This window comes from Platichthys flesus, chromosome 9, assembly GCF_949316205.1.
Source record: "Platichthys flesus chromosome 9, fPlaFle2.1, whole genome shotgun sequence".
NCBI lineage: Eukaryota > Metazoa > Chordata > Actinopteri > Pleuronectiformes > Pleuronectidae > Platichthys > Platichthys flesus.
This window is the reverse complement of record NC_084953.1, coordinates 22,299,571-22,319,002: the sequence shown is the minus strand read 5'-3', so window position 1 is coordinate 22,319,002 and position 19,432 is coordinate 22,299,571. Positions and strand designations below refer to the sequence as shown.

Sequence of the window (19,432 nt, the reverse complement as noted above, 5' to 3'; positions counted from 1 at the left end):
GCAGATGATTTTAAATTTAGTATCTGTATAAAATGTAACATTGATGGACATTTTGGAAAAGCCTGGTAGAGTGAGATGTTTTAAGGATATGAGTTGTAGCACATTGGTGCACGAGTAATTCAGGATTTCACCTTATTTTGTGTGTGTGTGCGTGTGCGTGTGTGTGTGTGTGTGTGTGTGTGTGTGTGTGTGTGTGTGTGTGTGTGTGTGTGTGTGTGTGTGTGTGTGTGTGTGTGTGTGTGTGTGTGTGTGTGTGTGTGTGTGTGTGTGTGTGTGTGTGTGTGTGTGTGTGTGTGTGTGTGTGTGTGTGTGTGTGTGTGTGTGTGTGTGTGTGTGTGTGTGTGTGTGTGTGTGTGTGTGTGTGTGTGTGTGTGTGTGTGTGTGTGCGTGCGCGTGCGCAGAAAATTAATATGGAACAGCTCCATAAAGGAGACAGTCTAAGCTTCAATTGGTCAGAAGATCAATACAATGAGATAAGAAATTGTATCATTCAAAGTTAAAAAATACACTTTTCCTACAGCGCTACTTTCACGACTTAAAGCTCATATATATTGAAAAACAACTTATGGTTATATATTAGGATAATGTTAGCACTATGAAGTAAGACATGTCATACAGTGTAGCATTGCACTAACTTTTTCAACCGATTGTTATATTGTATAAATTAAGCAATAAAGTAATTATGTAATGACAATATTACACTACAAGAATAACAAGAAATCGTAATATCGAATCGCAATACCCACAGAATAGCAATACATATCGTATCGCCACCCAAGTACCGTGATTGTATTGATCGGGAGGTCCCTAACAAATAACAGATTAAAAAGAGAGAAAGTAAAGGCTCCAGACCCAACTTTTCAACGTATGCATTACAACAAACACAGCACACTTTAAGGAACCCTGCAAGTGATATAATACAACAAAATGACAGAAGAGGGCCTCTAGTTTAAGGAGCCAATCACCTACCACTATTCAAGTCATTGAACCCGGATTGCACAGTACCAGTCAACCATATTGCACATTGCCAGAGAACAAAATAAAATAGAACAAAGAAACTAATCATCAAACCAATTAGTCAAAAATAAACTAAATCTAAACAAGGCCATCAATCTGAATTAAATCTAAATGTGGGAAAAACAGTGACCGTAAATATTCTGCCTGAAGGCAGCCCTATAAAACAAACATGTCCCACTGTTCCCACACTCCGTGAGGTAGTGGATGTGCTTTGTGTAAAAACATGTGTACTTCAGATTTTATATTGTTCCTGCTTGTGTGAAATCAAGCAATGAGATGTGGATTTGTATTGAAACTAATTAAACCAGTATTAAAAGACACCCCAGGTTCTTGACTTCACTTTCTTTCCGTCTTTCTTCAACCAAACCGAGACCTCAGAGCTTTTCTGACACCAGAGTGTCACCTTGTTGTTTTCCACAAGCTTCAGACTCGTCAGGGTTCAACACAGACAGTGTTTTTCTTTTATTCCAACTGGTGCCTGTGAGGACGTCCCTGTGAGAAGAGCCTCTGCACTTTTTGCAGTCACTGAGAGAATGGAAACGAAGGAAGGACCCGTTCTAAAGGAACTTTGTTTTAATCATTATAAACACAAAACGACACCAGAGACTGTACAAAGAAAAGCTTACAGTCATAATGAGACAAGGAAAATGTGGCTCACAAAGAAAGTAACAACAGCTTCACAAATCTCAGCCATGGAGGGAAAGCATCAAATCAAAGAACATTAACGTTTTGTACGATTTCAAAAAGATCCATCCAGTTTCTTCTTCTAAATATGTAAACTTTGGCATTCAGGGAAAATTCACGTATTTTTATATTGGTGAATGTGAGTATCAGCTGGTAGCTGAGCATGAGGAGCTGAAGCAGCTTCTGTGGGACAATAACAAACGCCAACAGACTGAAGACCTGCTCTCATCACTGCTGTTTGTGGTCTGATGAGGGTTTGGTCTCCTGGTCTCTCTTCAAAAAACCAGTCAGAAAAATCCCAGAAGGTCAAACTGCTCCTTTAAAGTCCTTCGGGTCCCTCTGTGAGCTCAGGACTTCCTCAGGGACTCAGACGAAGCTGTCCCTGCTGAAGGTGGTGGCCCCCCTTTTGACGCCGTGGCTCCGGCCTCTCGGCTCTTACTGCCCTCGTAGAACAGCGGCGGCTGAGTGAGTCTGGAGGACGTGGCCGGCAGCATGTAGGTCCGTCGGGTCCGGGCCGTGGCGTACGTGCCGGGTCTCAGTGGCCGTTTAGACGCAATGGTGTTTAGATACAAGAGGGAACATTGTCAGTATCACTGATTGTCCAAGCACAAACACATAAAGTTACATATAGATATATTTGTATGTGTAACAGGGTCAATTCTTTATAAAGTCTTGTAGTTTAAGTAGTGTTATTTTCCCCGCTCTGCTGATATTTTAATTTACCTGACAGGACGCCTCTCTCTCATGATGACGCCTCCTGCTGGTCTCTTTCCTGTTCTTTCTTAAAACTTCTGCTCCACCTCTTTGGCCAGGACAGTGATTTGCGTATCTAAAAAAAAAACAGCGGGGCATCATATTTAAGAACTTGTTGACTCCTTGAATATAAACAACACAACTTCTGTGACTAACATCGACATGTAAATCATTTAAAACAAAATTTTCACTGCTATCAAATGAAGTTTCATGGATGAAGAGAATCATATCTTTTCTCGTATGGTGTGAGTTTGTAGTTCAGGAAACTAAGCACGAACCTTTCTTAAAGTTTCTCTGATCCACTTCATCATTCTCTTCCCTGTTTCCCTGCATTTGAACAGAAACATTGTGTTTTAAAACCACCATCATTCCATTTTAAACACTTTTGACGTTATAATTTTCAAGACATGTGACTGATTGTGTAGGTACATTGTGATACACTGAAATACTTGGTGAAATGCATGATGGGAAAAGTAGTTTGTTTGTAAGTGTTCCTCAAACCTACTAGAATTGATTCATCCAGTGGTTAAATTCCTCCTCAGGCCGGACACTGAAGCCCAAATTGCCATGAGAGTGGGATGTATGAGTGACGGTGGTCGAGTAGACTAGACAATCTCTAAGTAACACAGTGTGTTTTGTATTTTTACATGAGATTGCAGGTCCTCGGAGCAGCCTGGCCGTTGGGCGTAGTCTTGGGTTGGGTGGTGCTCTCGGCCCTCGGCTCTGGCTGGGGAGTGTTGGACTGCCCGCCTGGAGGAGCTTCTGTCGCCATTGTCTCGCTCAGCCTATCGTCCAAGCGGCGGGCGATCTCCTCCCGACGGTACCAGTATCCTGGCATCCCCTTTGCAACTAGGTTCGGCTCTGAAGTCACTTTGGCCATGATGGAAGTGAAATCCCTTTTCTTCACACCACTTTGATTCTGAGAAGAAGCAGAAGGAAGAAGGTCTAAAAGAAAGAGTTTCTTCATAGCTTATATGTCTTTTCATAGATCATTTCCACGCATCCCTGTGTCCGTATGCAAGTCAACCGGAAGTGAGGAAAAGAGGCTACTCTTTCTCATTAAATAACTATTTTTTTCTCCTATACTGTGACTTTATTCTGATACTCATAGGGTGTAGTCCGTATATGAAACAGAAGCGCGGACACGACAACAAAACTGTGTGGAGAGAGGAGGCGTTAATAGTGAAAACATACGGGCTTGACCCCCAGGTCCTCAAGCCTCTTTGAGACGGACCCCTCGAGCTCTCGTCTTATCTCCATCTCGTTGCTGGGGTTCATCTTCAGAGCATTGGCCGTCATGCTCGGACTCTGTTCCGGCTCAGAGGCGCTGCTCAAGTCTGTAAAAGAAACCTCACTCGGTCAGTCTTGTGTTGACAATCACACATGTTGGGCGTCACACAGTAAATTCTAAAACAAAATAAAATAAAATGAGCAGGCATTTTCTATTTTACCTGTCTCCTCTTGTGACAGCTCCTGTATAGGCTCCAGGTTAAGAGCAAAGACTGGCTCCTCTAATTGGCCGGGCAGGTGAGGTCAGTGGGGGGGAGTCAGATAAAACAGGCGTTAACAGAGAGGGGTCAGGGATGTGGTAGCAGTACAGCTGTTAAACTGCATTAAATCCATCATGCAGGGAAGCACATGCTCAGCCTGTCTGGGTGTGACCAAGTTTTAATGTTCTCATTTTAGTTTTAGGATTTACTCACCAAGAACAACCCTCGTTGGTTTGGGCTCTGGTGCTGGGGGGCTGACCACCACTGGAAAACACAATGAGATGAATGCATTAGGATCATATGAGCAGTTTCTGTTCTGAAGAAGACATGTGAGATGGATCCATACCTGGTTCTTCCACTTCTTTGGTGGGTGCTTTTGAGCAAATATTTATTATCTGCAAGTGGAACAAATCATCACAACTTATACCTTATGATCATGCATGAAATAGATAAACAATCTTTGAGATTTTCATGAAATTAAACAAGAGCGTTTGGGGAAATTCTCTAAAAAGTTGCAGTGACAGCAAGAGACTTGGTCGTTTACTTCTCAGCAGAATTCATTCTTTATGTCTTTATGTATTGTTATTGGGCAGATCAAAAAAATCCATATCAGGTCAGATTGTTTATGACTGTCTCTACAAGACAAGAGCTTTTCTTTACGCGCTTAGAACACTTGTGCACAACATGAAATACATGTCAGACATGATCAGGTCTCTGTCTAAAAATGGGGAAATATTCCAAGAACAGCATTGAACTGTGGCTTCAGTCAAAAGTACAGTAGCATCACATCAGTGCAACTCAATCTGAGCCAGTGTAGCAAATACAGGAAATCTTGAACAAGGCCTGAATCTCCGCCTCACTTCCTCTCCCGACATGATCACACAGGGCGGCGATGACTGAGAGTGAGAGTGTGTGTTATTAACCTGCTCCCTCTGAGCCTCAATGGTTTGCTGCATCTCCTGCAGCCTCCGTTCCATTTCCTGCTCCCTCTGAGCCTCAATGGTTAGCTGCATCTCCTGCAGCCTCCGTTCCATTTCCTGCTTTAACTGCTCCATTTCCTGCTTTAGCTGCTGGCTTCGCTCCTGCTCTGCAGACACAGATGACTGAACTCTGCTCAGCTCGTCCAGCAGCTGGAGAACATGAAGAGGATGTGTTTTACAACAGGGCAGTTCTGAGACTGCTTGTTTAATATTTCCCATGCGCCAATTATGACCGAAACTCACCTTATTCTTTGAGGACTCGTGGTGTTCATTCTTTTGTTGCAGCATGGATTCCCACATTTCATCCTGGAGAGAAATTTTTCGAGCATTTGGTGTTATCACATCACTTCACTCATTTCTAGGTTGTAAAATATCAGCTCCCTGCGCCACTTACCTGCTTCTTCAGCTGATTTAGGAGGATTTGTTCCTTTGAGTCAGCAGAGTCGGCTAGGACTCTATCTAAGCGAGCCATCTCCTCAGCTTTATAATGGTCTCGCTCACTCTCAAGTCGCTTCTCCTGCAATTACACAAAAAAACAGTGAAATCACAAGTGCCTGTTATAAGAGTGGAAGCTTCAACAAGTTTACAGAGAGAACTATTTCCCCAAATCATTTTTTCAAAATATGATCAACCTCACTTCAAATCAGTTTGTAACCATATCTCTGTGCATTTTTGCCAGGAGTCGACAAGCAGCTTCAACTTACATGCAAAGTTATTCACTTAATTTGAATAACAGCAGAAAGCGTTCACATGAATTGTGCTTGAAAATTTAAAATCAGAGAAAGTAAATGAATACATCAGGTTTTTCTTAATCGCTCGTTAATACCACATAAAACCAAATCTGTTCGTACAAGGTTCTCTGATGTTCTGCTTTTCTTACCTGAGCTGTTTTGAGATCCAGGTTCTGCTGCAGCTGAACGTTCAGCTCCCTCAAGCCACTGATCTCCATCTTGAGAATATCAATCTTGGCTTTCTTCTCACTATCCGACAGCAGCTCTGGAGGAAAGAATAAGAGTCATATCCCTTTTTCAAACTGGCGTCCCGCGGGGTCGCCCCTCAGTGGCCAGGGGCGGTCGTTGTTGCTTGATCCTGTTCAAATCCATCTTAAATAAGAACTTTAACAGCTAAAACTTTCATTATTGTTGCACCAGAAAGCGAAGAGGTCTTTTACCTCATTACGCTCATGATCACATCATTACGCTACATGCAGTGGAAAACGTAGCAACAACAGGTGGGGGCACCAAGAGAATTTCCCTCACCTGCCCACAAGGGATTGTTGTTTACATGATGGTGCTCAAATCAATCCAAAACAAAAACCATAACAGCTACAACATTCAGTCTTTTAGAAGCAGAAAGCCAAGGGCTCAATTTTCTACCTCCTCATGTTGAGGTAGAAGACGCAACATTACGTGTATCTCACTTTACTTATGTACCCCCCTTTCTCTCTCTCTCTCTCTCTCTCTCTCTCTCTCTCTCTCTCTCTCTCTCTCTCTCTCTCTCTTTTTGCCAGGTGGACTTACGGCTCTCGTGGTCTTCAGGATGACGGCGCTCCATGTGGCTCTTGAGGAATTGTGGCGTGAAGAAGCCTTTCTTACAAATTTGACACTGAAAGAAAGAAAGAGAAAACATGATTGATTACATTGTATAAGGCAACTCCAATTACTGAGGCAACAGGTCAGTGTAGTACAGGCTTTGGTCTGAATCTGATGAGTGTCTTGGGTTTGTTTGGGTTTATTACAGGTTGCCTTGTCAAAACTGGCGAGTTGTGAGTGAGACACAATCACACGTCTGCTTTGGTGCAACAGAGACGTGGAAGAAAGCAACTTGTAGAGTTTGCCTTGTAGACGTGTGGACAACCAATGCCAAACACAAACCCTCTCTAACAATTATTGAGCCACCTCTGTTAGCTGAGCTGGTAGCGCTCACCTAGCAACCACAAGCTGTCATGACACATTGTATCTGTTGCCCTGGCAACCGCTTGGCCAGGTTTGATTTGTGCTATAAATAACCTAATGGCAACAGCGCAACACTGCCTACCTCCACAACATTAACAAGCAGATATAGAAATGTCTTCGGCAGCCGAGAGGAAGGACAAAATGCTGGACAAGGACACTTATATATATGAGGGTGGGAGCCAGTCACCATAATGAATGCTCTTGAGTTAATATAACTAATAACCACCATCTGCTCTCGGGCTCTAAATCCTATTCTTTCTGTCCGAAAACAAGCTTATTAGAACCTAGGGTTTCATAGTAGGCATCGTAATCGGTTCGAGGCTAACGTTTGGTCCAGCTCTGATAAAAGCCTTCGTCGGTTTCCCCTTTGCTCTCCGAACCCTGCTCTGAAAAGCACAAAGCCGGAGCTGTGAATACATCTTGGGATCAATCAAGGAGCGGGGGTCCCTGAGGATGAGGAGTGAGGGGAGGTGCGGGGCTGATGGAGACGCAGACTGAGAAAACTCATCAGGAAAGCAGAGTCTGTGGTTGGCGCTAAGCTTGTCACCCTGGAGGAGGTGGTGGAGGACAGGATGGTGGCAAAACTGCTGGCAATCATGGACAATCCCTCTCACCCCCTCCACATAACACTGGACAAGCTAAGGAGCAGCTTCAGCCACAGACTCATTCAACCCCGCTGCTCTAAGGAACGATACAGGAAATCGTTCCTCCCAACCGCAATAAGACTGTACAACTCCTCTACCTCTGTCAGAGCCACCATCACAGAACTGCACTAAACATACCTGTCTCCTTGCACTGTGTACTCTGTACAACACTCCGCTCCATATACTGGAACACTTACTTCATATCATACTTGATATGTGTTAATATAAACCATATTGATATTGTATATCATTTTGGGCAGCGGTATTGTCTTTTGCAAGCTCTGTCTACATGTTCTTGAACTCATGGTGCAATTGTCTGTTGTGTGGTCAAATACTTGTATTTGTACCTCTGCTGTGTATCATGTCATATTGTGTCGTACTCTTTGTGTGTTCTTTGTATATGTGGGTCGATGTGCATGTGTTTGTACATGTGTACATGTTGTTATTGTTGTGTTTGCTGTTGTTGTTGTATATGCTGTTGCTGCCATGGTTATTGTGTAATGCTGTTGTATTGGTATGGTTACTATCATGTATGAATGTATATTGTGTTGTATACTACATGTACTGTGCTATTTTTGTGTGCTGTCTAACAATAACATTACCATCATATCATCAGTACTATTACCATCATCTTGCCACTGCACCTTATCTACCTATTTATCTTGTGTTTCTGTTTTTACTCTTCTACCTGAATATATATATATTTATTTTTTATTTTATTGTATTGTATTGTATTTAATTGTATTCAAATATACCGGCTGCTATGACGACTTAATTTCCCTTCGGGGATGAATAAAGTAATCTATCAATCTATCTATCTATGTGTGAAATGCCAGTGGTGACCAATATCACTGTGTCAGCAGTACCTTGTGGCTACAGAGGAGCAGCTTGGACTGCAGGTCGCTCACGACCTTCCCCTTCAGCACGAGTTCTTCTTTCAGAGCCTTCACCTTCTCTTCCTGCTGGCTCTGCTGCTCAAGCAGCTGCTTCTGCTCCTTGCGCGCCGCCTCCAGCCTCTCCTCCGCCGCACGCTGGCTGAGGCTGAAGACTTCCTGGCAGTGGAGCAGCCACTCCACGGAGAGCTGCGTCAGCTGCAGGAGCTTGAGGAGACCCGGGTCCACAGGGTTCCGGCACTCCTGGCACCGCTCCTCATCCAGGTTGCAGAACGTCACTTCCATGATGTGATCCTGGAGAGTGTCTATATCGAGTTGGCTTTTCACCAGGTTTATGTCCACCCTGTTGATCTGCCGCCAGTCAACCGTCTCCCCGCGACGGCGGAATTTGAAGGGGGGGACAGTGGAGGTGCCACTGGAAGGAATCGTCCCCGCTGTGGGTACAGGGTAGTGGCTGAGTGGGCAGTTCAGGTGGGATTGGATCCACGCTGATGAGGTGGGTCCCTTGGGTGTCAATGGTGTAGGGGTAAAATATGCCATTGTGAAATGGCTGCAGCAACGAGAGAGACGATAACATGTCATATTTTTCATCAAAGGAGCCTCTGATGACATAGACGATTATTAAAGGCATGGACTGGCAGGACATTAATACGGGTTCCAGGCACGTGCACAGACATTTTGGGGGGTAGATGCTCAACCCCCCAAAAAAGGGCACCCATTGCCAAAATTATTTATTACATTACATTACATTACATTTCATTTAGCTGACGCTTTTATCCAAAGCGACTTACAATAAGTGCATTCAAACCTGAGGGTACATACCAAGGACGACAAGAATCAAGAAAGTACAATTTCTTCAAATAAAGCAAAACTACAAAGTGCTATAAGTAAGTGCCATTTAAGTGCTACTAAAGTGTTAGTTTCAAAAAGTTGTTAGTGTTAATTTCGTTGACGAAAACTATTCGTTAACGACCCTTTTTCCATGACGACGAGACGAAGACGTAACGAAAACGAAACTTTGAAAATAAAAACTATGACTAAATCTATTTTTAACTTTCGTTGACGAGAGACGAGACGAGAATGTTGGTGGTTGACTAAGTCACAATAATTTTTTTAACATCATCGTATCAGGCCGTCATAAAGTATCAGGAGCGGGTGAGTGTGTCTGTGTGTGTGTGTGTGTCTGTGCTCTCCCAGATAGCGCACCAGTCCCGAGGCTCCGCCCCCCGCCCCGCTCACTCGCTCAGAGACACAAGATCAGAGCTAGTACACATGAAGAAGCCTCTCAGTGACTGACTGCTTCTTAACTATGGAAACAGTGAAAACATAGAGTTTCTCTGGTCTCACCTGATCAGAGATCAGCGCCTCAGCTTCTTGATCAGAGCAGAAGCTGCAGTTGGTTTCTACCGAGCTGCAGTTTCTGTGTCCGCCTCCAGTCTGACCTGCTCTCCCTTTTTGTTTTCACATTTAAAATTAAGTATATATTTTTGAACTATTAGGCTCCAGCTATATGTTTTTATGTTTAATGTGGCTATTAAATGTGACTAAAACTAGACTAAAATGTAATTCGTTTTAGTCGACTAAAACTAGACTAAAACTAAGAAGGATAAAAATGACGAGCCATGAAGCATGTCGGGGCGAAATTTTCACAAGAACTCAAATAAATGCCCCGTCAGATATCAAAACACATTTGGGAGGAATTGATGACAGAGAGAGTAATTTTGATTCATGAGTGTGCCATTGCATGTCTGTGCATGTGTTTGGGACATATACATGCATCTTAATCTTAGTTCCTGTTATAAGCAGGTTGGTGGGTGGGACTCTTGTTTTGAAAGGGGTTCTAAGAGAAAGGGGTTCTATCTTAGAGAAAAGTGTGAAGGAAAATAAATGGGTGTGATGTCCCGATTCAATAACCATCTCTCGTGTCCTTTCTCGGCTGAGGCCTCCTGACAGTATAAGATAACTAACTGCTCGGCTTCATTAGTCTTTTGTAGTTCACTGTTATTCATACAGAAGGAGAGTCTGACCGTTTAAGCGATGCTATACGTCACTTTCAAAATAAAAGCATGGCAAAAAAAATTTGTTCGAAAACTGAGGTTTTTTTTTTTTTTTTTAAGTGAATGCAATACGCTTCCGTACAAAAACAAGTGAATTGCTGAATACCTGAAATACGGAATGAGGAAATTCATTCACTGCAACGATATCAACAATCATGAAATCTTTTCCTGAAGATGTGAAGCTGGTGAATTAGATCCTTTTTATTTTGAGGTTTCTAGAATAGAATAGATTAGAGCATTATAGGATAGAACAAGATAGAATAGGATAGTTTAGAGCATTATAGAATAGAACAAGATAGAATGTGATAGATTAGTGGCTGAGGGGTAGGTCGTCCTCCAACCTGAAGGTCGGCTGCTCGATCCCCAGTCTGACCCATCTGCATGCCGAAGTGTCCTTGGGCAAGATGCTGAAACCTGAATGGCCCCCCCATAGAATAACAGAGTGCTGCGAATAGAATGTATGAATGTGTGTGTGAATGGGTGAATGTAAAACTGTACTGTTAGGCGCTTTGAGTGGTCATCAAGACTAGAAAAGCGCTATATAAATGCAAAACCCAATACAAAACCAATAGAGTATTATAGAATAGAACAAGATGGAATAGGATAGTTTAAAGCATTACAGAATAGAACAAGATAGAATAGGATAGAATAGAGAGTATTATAGAATAGAACAAGATAGAATAGGATAGTTTAGAGCATTATAGAATAGAACAAGATAGAATAGGATAGAATAGAGTATTATAGAATAGAACCAGATAGAAAGTAGAGTATTATAGAATAGAACAAGATAGAATAGGATAGTTTAGAGCAGTTATTCTCAAATGGGGGTACGCCTACCCCTGGGGGTACTTGAAGGTACTTCAGGGGGTACTTGAGATTTTTTTTAAATATATTTAAAATTAGCATCCATTCAAAAATCCTTGAAAAATTGTTATTTAACAAATATTCAATAAAATATAAGTGTAAGTTCATGAACTAAATTTTATATTCAGTAGGCTTTTCAATTTAATTATCCTAAAAAAACAGAGTCTCCCCCATACCGATGGTTTGACCCAACCTGGCACACGCCACCTGTCATCACCTGTCATCACCTGCCTTGAAATCTTCAACAATGGAGGCGAGTTGAAATGCAGCAGCAATGCTGCTGAAACATGGAGGGACAAGTACCAAAGATGGCGAAACCAGAGCAGAGAGCCTTCCCTAAACAACACCGTGAGAGCTAGTGCCTCTTCGGAGGGGCGCTAAAAAGGAAAAGTTTTCCGTTGTGAAGTTAATGATTCATAACAATAAGTCCGCGTCTCTACCGGTACCCTTTCAAAATAAAAGCATGTAATACAAAAGCGGAAATGAAATTGTATGACCCTAAAGCGAGCAAATATGTCACAATAAAATAACAGAAAGACACTTCAATAATATTAACAATAACATAGATTGGGTTATTTACACTTTATGTTTTTTCTGTTGGGAGAGATTAGCCAGCAGTGGCATTAAGCCACCACATCTTCAGCGGTATCTCCAGACAAAACATGAAAGTCATGTTGCTAAGCCACCTGAGTTTTTTAAGAGGAAACTTTCTGAATTCAGGTCATCTCAAGACACGATGCGAAAAGCCTCCCCAAAGCAAACGGAAACATGCTACCTGTCAGTATTCTTTTCGATCCTTAAAGAAGATATTTTAAGATGATGAATATTAAAAAAATATGGTTTGAGCTAATCTTTTATTTAAAACCAAGTTAATGATTTATTTTTTGGGAAGAAGTGTTTAGCTATAATTAAGTTCATGAGTTCAGTTTGAGAACATATCTTTATTATGATCCCAAAAGAGGTCACTTTAAGTTGATAATTATTTTGAGGTGCACAAATCTTTATTTATATTGAGATAATAAAAGTCTTTAGTTATTTTATATCTTTTTATTTCGTAATAGTTCAAGAGAGACCACTACAAATGAGCAATGTTATGGACATTGATGGAGTTTTAAATTTGAATGTGTCTAGTTACAAGGCTTAATAAATCACACTACATCTTTCTTTCAACCAAAAATGCTTTGCGCTGGTTAGGGGGTACTCGGCAGAATTTTTTCTTCGAAGGGGGTACGTCACTGAAAAAAGGTTGAGAACCACTGGTTTAGAGCATTATAGAATAGAACAAGATAGAAGGTAGTGGACTAGGGAGCAAAATAACATGAAAACTTGTGAAAACAATACATTGGATTTTACAATTACCCTTTTATACAATAATACTATGTGAAAACTCATAACTGCTTAAAGTCAAAAGGCTTCAATGTAATAGAATTATTCTTAACTCTGTTGGAAGAATTAGAGAGATTTTAGAACTTTAGGTCAATAATTTCTCAGGTGCTGTTGTTTCAACTGTAATAATAATAAAAAATCATTCAATGATTATTAGAAATAATCCAAACCATTACTGAAAACATACATTATTTGTTGATTGACCCATTATGAATCTTTGGGACTAAAAAGCAACCTTAAATGTAAGCCCTGGTACAAGTACCTTAAAGTAAAAATGTGGAATAATGGCGAAAATGGCCACTAAATGCAAAATAGCAGGCTTCTTGTTGCGTTTTTCCAATTGCACCTTCAGACTTTTTGGTTTGTCTGGTCATGATACACATTCCGGGGGTCTCGGGGGGCACCGTTGAGCCATTTTTCGACGCCAATGGAAGACTCCTCCAGAATATGTACATTTTCACCACTTTCTAACTTTCTGCAAATTTTGGTAAGAATTTGAGCATGTTAAAGCCCTCAAGGGCCCTAAGTAGTACTGCCTGATTGGGATATATAAAGTGTGAATGCTGGGGGGTGAGAAATAATAGAAGACAAAATAGATAGATTTGTGGATGCATTTTTCCCCCCAGCTCCAATATGTTTAATTCAGTTTGATCCACATGCCCTAAACATACACTCTCAGGACATGAATAAAACAATAAGACAAACATGTTGAAAGGATGAGTTCAGTCAAAATAGTCTTTCTTTGAATTTACTGATGTTTTAGTAACTTTGTTCAGATGGAAAATGCTGACATTTTAATATACAGTCTGACTCTGACAGTATTACTGGTTACAATCATGTCTTCAACAATCCATCAAACAAGCAGTTGTTCCAGGTTCTTTTTCAATTGAAAGTCTGTGAGAGTCATTTGAATGCTTCAGAGCTGCGTTTGAGTTTCCCTCTGAGGGATGAGGAGGTGTTTGCCCAGAGGCTCGGGGCAGAAGGAGCCTTCTTTGTACACCAGCCGTCCTCTGAGGATAGTCGCACACACCACTCCATGCAGTGTGGTACCAAGGTAAGGAGTTGTCTGTACAAACACCATCAACCCGTCAACAATCTGCGCTCACTCCTTCGTACTGTTCATTAAATGCGTCCTAGTGTTTTTACTAACCTTGTTTTTATGGTGAATACCTGCTTCTTGAACCTGTGAAGTACAACAGACGATGAAACAAAGCTGATTCGTATGTTTAGGATAAGGACTCATTCTTACCTCAAATTCTCTTTCTGGGTCCCATATAACCAAGTCGGCATCATAGCCGGGGCTCAATCTGCCTTTCTGGCTGTCAAGACTGCACAGCTGGGCTGTTCTGTGGCTGAGAAGCCTCGCCACATCACACAGCTGGAAGCCTCTCTGTCTGGCTGAACTCCAGAACAGAGGCAAACCTGGTAAACATGTTGACAGTGATGAGCAACTTGTGTTAACACCAATCCAATAGGAAAAGCTTCATGTAGTTCTCACTTAATGTTTTCCACCCCTGCCTTTATTAACCCTTACAAGTAAATTCATGTCAGGTACTGTCATTATTCTGATCTGCATTCCATTCCATGTCCACTGACCGTGTCAGAACAATAAATGGCCATTGCCCTCTACACCGACACACAGCTCTTGTTTACCTCCCTGCAAACTTTGCCCAGTGTGGGGGATTATGAAACAGGACGGAAGGAGCGCACACGTAATCCCCCCTAAAATATGCATATATTATTCCCGTAATACTTCACAGAGCTGTCCTGTTTTGTGGGTGTTTACTTGTGTCGCCTTCAGCTGAGCAGCATAGAGGATTTGTCAAGTTGAGACAAATCCTGGATGTGCTCCACAGACAGTGATTATCATGGCTGTCATGGCTCTGTGACAGCATCCCTGCAGACCTTGCATTGATGCCAGAGCATTTTTAGATTTGTAGCCTAAAGCTGGAGATCGGTATACAGATAAACCTACCCTGATGGTGTAAATTTGTAAACATAACCTAGTAAGCAGTATCACCTTTCATCTAACTACTAATGTGTGTCATGACACTCTTCATTAAGAGTGAAAAACATAAAGAATCATTCAGAGAACATGGGATACGAATGCTCCAAAGCTGCTGAGGTATAGCGCAGGTCGTCTAATAACCAGGAGTCTGTGATTCGATCCCCGGCACCTCTAGTCTGCACTCCAAAGTGTCCTTGGGATAAACATGCATATATGAATGGTGACTCTAATAATTGACTCTAATAAACTAATAATGTAAAGCTCTTTGAGTGCTTGATTAAACTGGAAATGTGCAATAATGATGTTGCATCCATCATGGGCTAGTTAAAAGATGTGTTAAGAATGTTAATTTACAAAATCCAAAATAAATTTAGCTTTAAAAGCAGCATTATAAGAAAACAAATTTAGCTGCATAAAACTTTACTTAATGGATCGATGCTTAATTGGATTCAGGTAAGCTATTGAACAAGCACTGATGAGTGACAAAAGATACTATGTTTTTATGTTTGAGTGGTTAGTGGTGCCGATCAGCATGCATCAGTCATTTTACGCCCTGCACCCAGTGTCTTAGTGACGACCCGCCTCTTTTCTGCTGTGCTGTTGGCTCGTCTATATGCTGCAGTGCACACTGAGACCTTCAGAGAGCTGACTGTCTGATACGCTGAACACATTTTGAAGTTGGGCACACACCAGATTTGGTCGAGATTTAGGGTAATAGGTGCGATAACAAATCAATGAAATATATGAAAGTCTAATGTTACGTTGCATTGAGTTTTAAATTTAACCTTCATATTAGAACTGCAACTTTTCAAATGCACCCTCAGGGAAAGAAATATTGAGTGTGTCTGACACCAGTCTCTAGGTAGATCCACCGAGGTGGTGATGTTTTCACCCGTGTCCATTTGTTGGTTGTTTTTTATGTTTGTAGGCAGGACCACACAACTAAAGGCTGGGTTATGAAACCTGATGAAAGGAATGTAGGATGGATCAGGGAAGAAGCCACTAAATGTTTGGTGAGGATCTGGATCAGGGCGCAGACCCAGGATTCTTTTCATTTTCTTTAACATTGACAGACAAAGGTATAGTTTGTTACATTTTCACCGTTATCAAAAAAACAGGCACATTTTGGATAATGAAATCTATGAGTGTGTGAAATTTGGTGCAGCTTGATTGACTTTAATGGGACTGTTGGGCATTAGTGTCATTCTAGTTACCAAACTGCAGTGAAGAAATTCCTCCCCAGGCCTGAGTGAAGTCTCCACTATCCAGTTTCTTAAGATCCGGGGTGCAGGGAGAGTGATCAGACACTACCATGTCAATCTGCCCAGCTTTCAATGCTGACCATAACTGCTCCTGAAGGGGCACAGTCGATCTATCAGTCAATCAATCTTGGGAAAATACAGTAGTCGTATTGCCATCTACTCTGCATCCTGTTCCATTTACCTGGTTCTCTGATCCTCTGATGGGAGGACAGCACTTGAACTGAGTGGCCCCTGCAGGTATGTTCTCAGCACACAGTGTGAGGTAGTGGTGGGTCGTCTCCACCGTCAGCGGGGCCCCGGCCTGCCGCGCCGCCTGGATCAGTTTCAGACACTTGGCAGAGGACAAATGAACAATATGGCACCGCACCCTGGAGCAGAGAAAGGTAGTTGAAGGACGCAACCAAATCCTATCCAGAGCGAGCTGCTATTGTGTTGTGGATATTTATCAACATGCTGGTGTTCTTACTGGTACTGCAGGCAGAGTTCTGTGACATTGCGAATGGCCTCTATCTCCATGATATCTGGCCTGGACTGGAGAAAAGTGGAGTACTGACAAGGGTCTAGTATGGACAAAGGTTGGGATATTGTTAGTATGTGTTAGTGACCAGAGCGGGGCAATATACCAGCGAAGTATCCGTACTGTGGTACTTTATTATAAAACTTAATTTCAGATACCTTAATGAGGTATCTGACTGAGGTATACTCCAATTTTCTGACTATTTTACCTGGATAAAACTGTAAAGCCACACTTTTTACGTTTTGTAGATTTTTGTCTTCAAGGGTCGGTTCACCAAAACCACCAAAACACATTTGCAATGTACCCTATCTAACAATGTGGATGGTTTATCACCTTCCCAGTCAACATTGGAAACTACCAGCAGATTTGATTATAAATTAGTTTTCTCCGATATTGTGGGAATTGAACCAATAAATAGTGGAAACAAATCAGTTATAAATGTTGTAATTTTAAATGTTTTTATGATTTGTCACAGTGACAATATCATCCCAGTATTGGTATTGATCCAAACATAATCCTTAGATTAAAAGTAACACACACTTATACATGACTGTTACAAGGAGGGTCATTTGGTTAAAAATGTAAAATATAATGTAAATTTGTTTGGAAAATATTTTTGATGTAGAATAAATGACATTGAATGAAATTACATAAGAGATTTTTTTTTTTCAAGAAAATCCTGTTTGGTGAGGATCTGGATCAGGGCGCAGACCCAGGATTCTTTTCATTTTCTTTAACATTGACAGACAAAGGTATAGTTTTTGACATTTTCACCGTAACAGGCACATTTAGGATAATGAAATCTATGAGTGTGTGAAATTTGGTGCAGCTTGATTGACTTTAATGGGACTGTTGGGCATTAGTGTCATTCTAGTTACCAAACTGCAGTCACTGCGGTCACTGCGTCCTATTACAGTTTCATGTAACTGTCTTTTTACAATGTTATTATTATTATACATTCCAAATATCATTAGAAAATACAAATATGTATTGAATACTGCATTTGACTAACCATAAGCTTGGTTTCTTTAGTCTTAATTGCAATGAAAGGATGTTTCTGTAGAAATTGTGTATTGTTGCAATGCGGCAACAATTTATCAGCAACCCCCTTTCATTTTTCTGTACATATTTCCATTATTTAAGCACGTTTAAATAATAAAAATACATCAAAAGAGTTAGCAAGCAATAATTCATGCAAAAATATGTAGGATATGTGAAATAATTCTTACCATCTGTCTCCTCTATTATTTGCTCAACATCTAACTCTGCATGAAACTGGAGGAGGAGACAAAGCAGAATATATTTCAGTTAAAACACTGTACCTTTTATTCTTTCAATTTTCATCAAGTATAGTCGATGTTATGGAGGTTACCAGCAAGACACTTCCTGTGCCTTGCAGCTGCTTCAGGGCAGTGTGTAGATCCGAGTCAGTCACGTGGGGAAACTCCTCCACACCACTATGGATGAGGAAACATTTGAAGCCAGCTACTCCAGCTTGGATCATGGGCCGCAGTTCAAGCTGTAAGGAGACAACTGCTGTTTGTCTTCGGTTCTATTTCAGCACAGTCTGGCTGACAATGTGCTCATCTTTGTTCAAACCATTCCACTGCATATGGCCGACCTGATTATTAGGAATTACACCTCCCCAGAAGGCCATGTCCACAAAACACTTCCCTGTCGCCTCCCGCAGCTTCTCGTGAAAATTATCCAGAGTGGTGGTTGGAGGGACGCTATTTCTGTGTGAGGTTTAAAAACAGAAATTAAACTAAATGTTTAAACTAAAAGCATATTCAGTTTCCCTCTAAGAATATCTCTGCCGATGCTTCACTATTTCCTTAGATTTACAGATGAAGGAATAATGTTGTCTTCAGAAGCTATATGTTTTGCGCATCTTCCCAGAGACACTATAGCAATACACTAAAGAGCAACAAAAAATACTGTGAAACCAGTAGATGCATTAAATACTTTTATTAATAAAAATAGTAATAATAAATTAATACACTTAATAAAGATATACTTTGCTAATGTTCATGTCCTTTTTAAATTTGATATAAAGAAGGACAACATTTCAGAAAAATTTACTCTTAGATTCACATTATACTGTCACGTGTAAAAAAATGTTTTACTGACTGAACATACTTAAAAACCTGTATTTCACGATCTGTACCCTGCTGTCTTCAACTTCAAACATAACCTTCCCTTGTCAAACAGTGGGTTGCTGTGAGGATTATCAGTCACCTATGTCATAATCATCCAAGAAAAAATGACTGAAGGCCAATTAGACATTTCACCCTTCATCAAAATCCCTGATGAAGCCTCTGCGATGAAAGGGGAGAGTCCTGTTGCCCTGGAGTCAACTGTTCTTGTATGGGCACTGATTGATGTTAGGAGGATGTGGAGGGAGTCTCCAACTTACAGGGGCATGTCTACAATCGTGGTCACCCCTCCAGCTGCAGCAGCCCTGGTGGCTGTCCAGAAACCCTCCCAGGAGGTGCGTCCTGGTTCATTCACATGGACATGGCTGTCCACAATGCCGGGCATCACCACACTGTCGCCGACGTCAAGCACCTGCAATCACGGGTGAGAACAGATGCCATCTCTTTTAACAGCCAACATGGGTTAGGGTTAGAATTGCTTTCCAGAAAGAGGAGCATGCTGCAACGAGATCAGTGTGAGTCAGCTTACCTCCTCACATCCAGCATCTGCAGAGGAGTTGATTTCGGTGAGGATTTGATGAATTCTTCCATCCTTTATGAGGACAACAGCAGGACAGACATGGTCTCCTATCAGGACCCTCTGGCTCCTCACAGCAGTTACAGTAGACCCCAGCTCCATGTCTGCTTCTACTGACTGGGACTGAAAGTCTCTGTCTCTGTGACCCACCCTTAGCAGTTGAGTGGCCTGCAGCTCCCCACACCCCTC

At 41.5% G+C, this 19,432-nt stretch overlaps 2 protein-coding genes across 3 annotated transcripts; both read right to left on the bottom strand.

The window, feature by feature from the left end:
- Positions 1 to 1,568: 1,568 nt before the first annotated feature.
- On the bottom strand, positions 1,569 to 9,577 carry dzip1l (DAZ interacting zinc finger protein 1-like). Its single transcript, XM_062395928.1, is given in 14 exon segments — positions 1,569 to 2,530; positions 2,733 to 2,781; positions 3,102 to 3,373; positions 3,649 to 3,791; positions 3,906 to 3,965; positions 4,158 to 4,208; positions 4,291 to 4,339; positions 4,868 to 5,074; positions 5,168 to 5,230; positions 5,319 to 5,441; positions 5,805 to 5,920; positions 6,445 to 6,529; positions 8,390 to 8,911; positions 8,913 to 9,577. Coding segments are annotated over 14 exon segments (1,977 nt in total). The 5' UTR covers positions 9,063 to 9,577; the 3' UTR covers positions 1,569 to 2,443.
- Positions 9,578 to 13,455: 3,878 nt separating this feature from the next.
- On the bottom strand, positions 13,456 to 19,432 carry zgc:103559 (Allantoinase, mitochondrial). 2 transcript variants are annotated; one of them, XM_062395071.1, is made up of 11 exons: positions 19,196 to 19,431; positions 18,927 to 19,078; positions 18,132 to 18,246; positions 17,883 to 18,029; positions 17,740 to 17,785; positions 16,460 to 16,553; positions 16,175 to 16,361; positions 15,946 to 16,084; positions 13,973 to 14,145; positions 13,874 to 13,906; positions 13,456 to 13,789 (listed from the first exon to the last, which is right to left on the bottom strand). In XM_062395071.1, exons 1-11 carry the CDS (start codon positions 19,343 to 19,345, stop codon positions 13,640 to 13,642), a joined length of 1,386 nt encoding a protein of 461 aa, XP_062251055.1. In that variant the 5' UTR covers positions 19,346 to 19,431; the 3' UTR covers positions 13,456 to 13,639. The 2 variants fall into 2 exon arrangements, with proteins under 2 accessions (XP_062251055.1, XP_062251054.1); XM_062395070.1 differs by having other exon boundaries at positions 13,874 to 14,145; positions 19,196 to 19,432.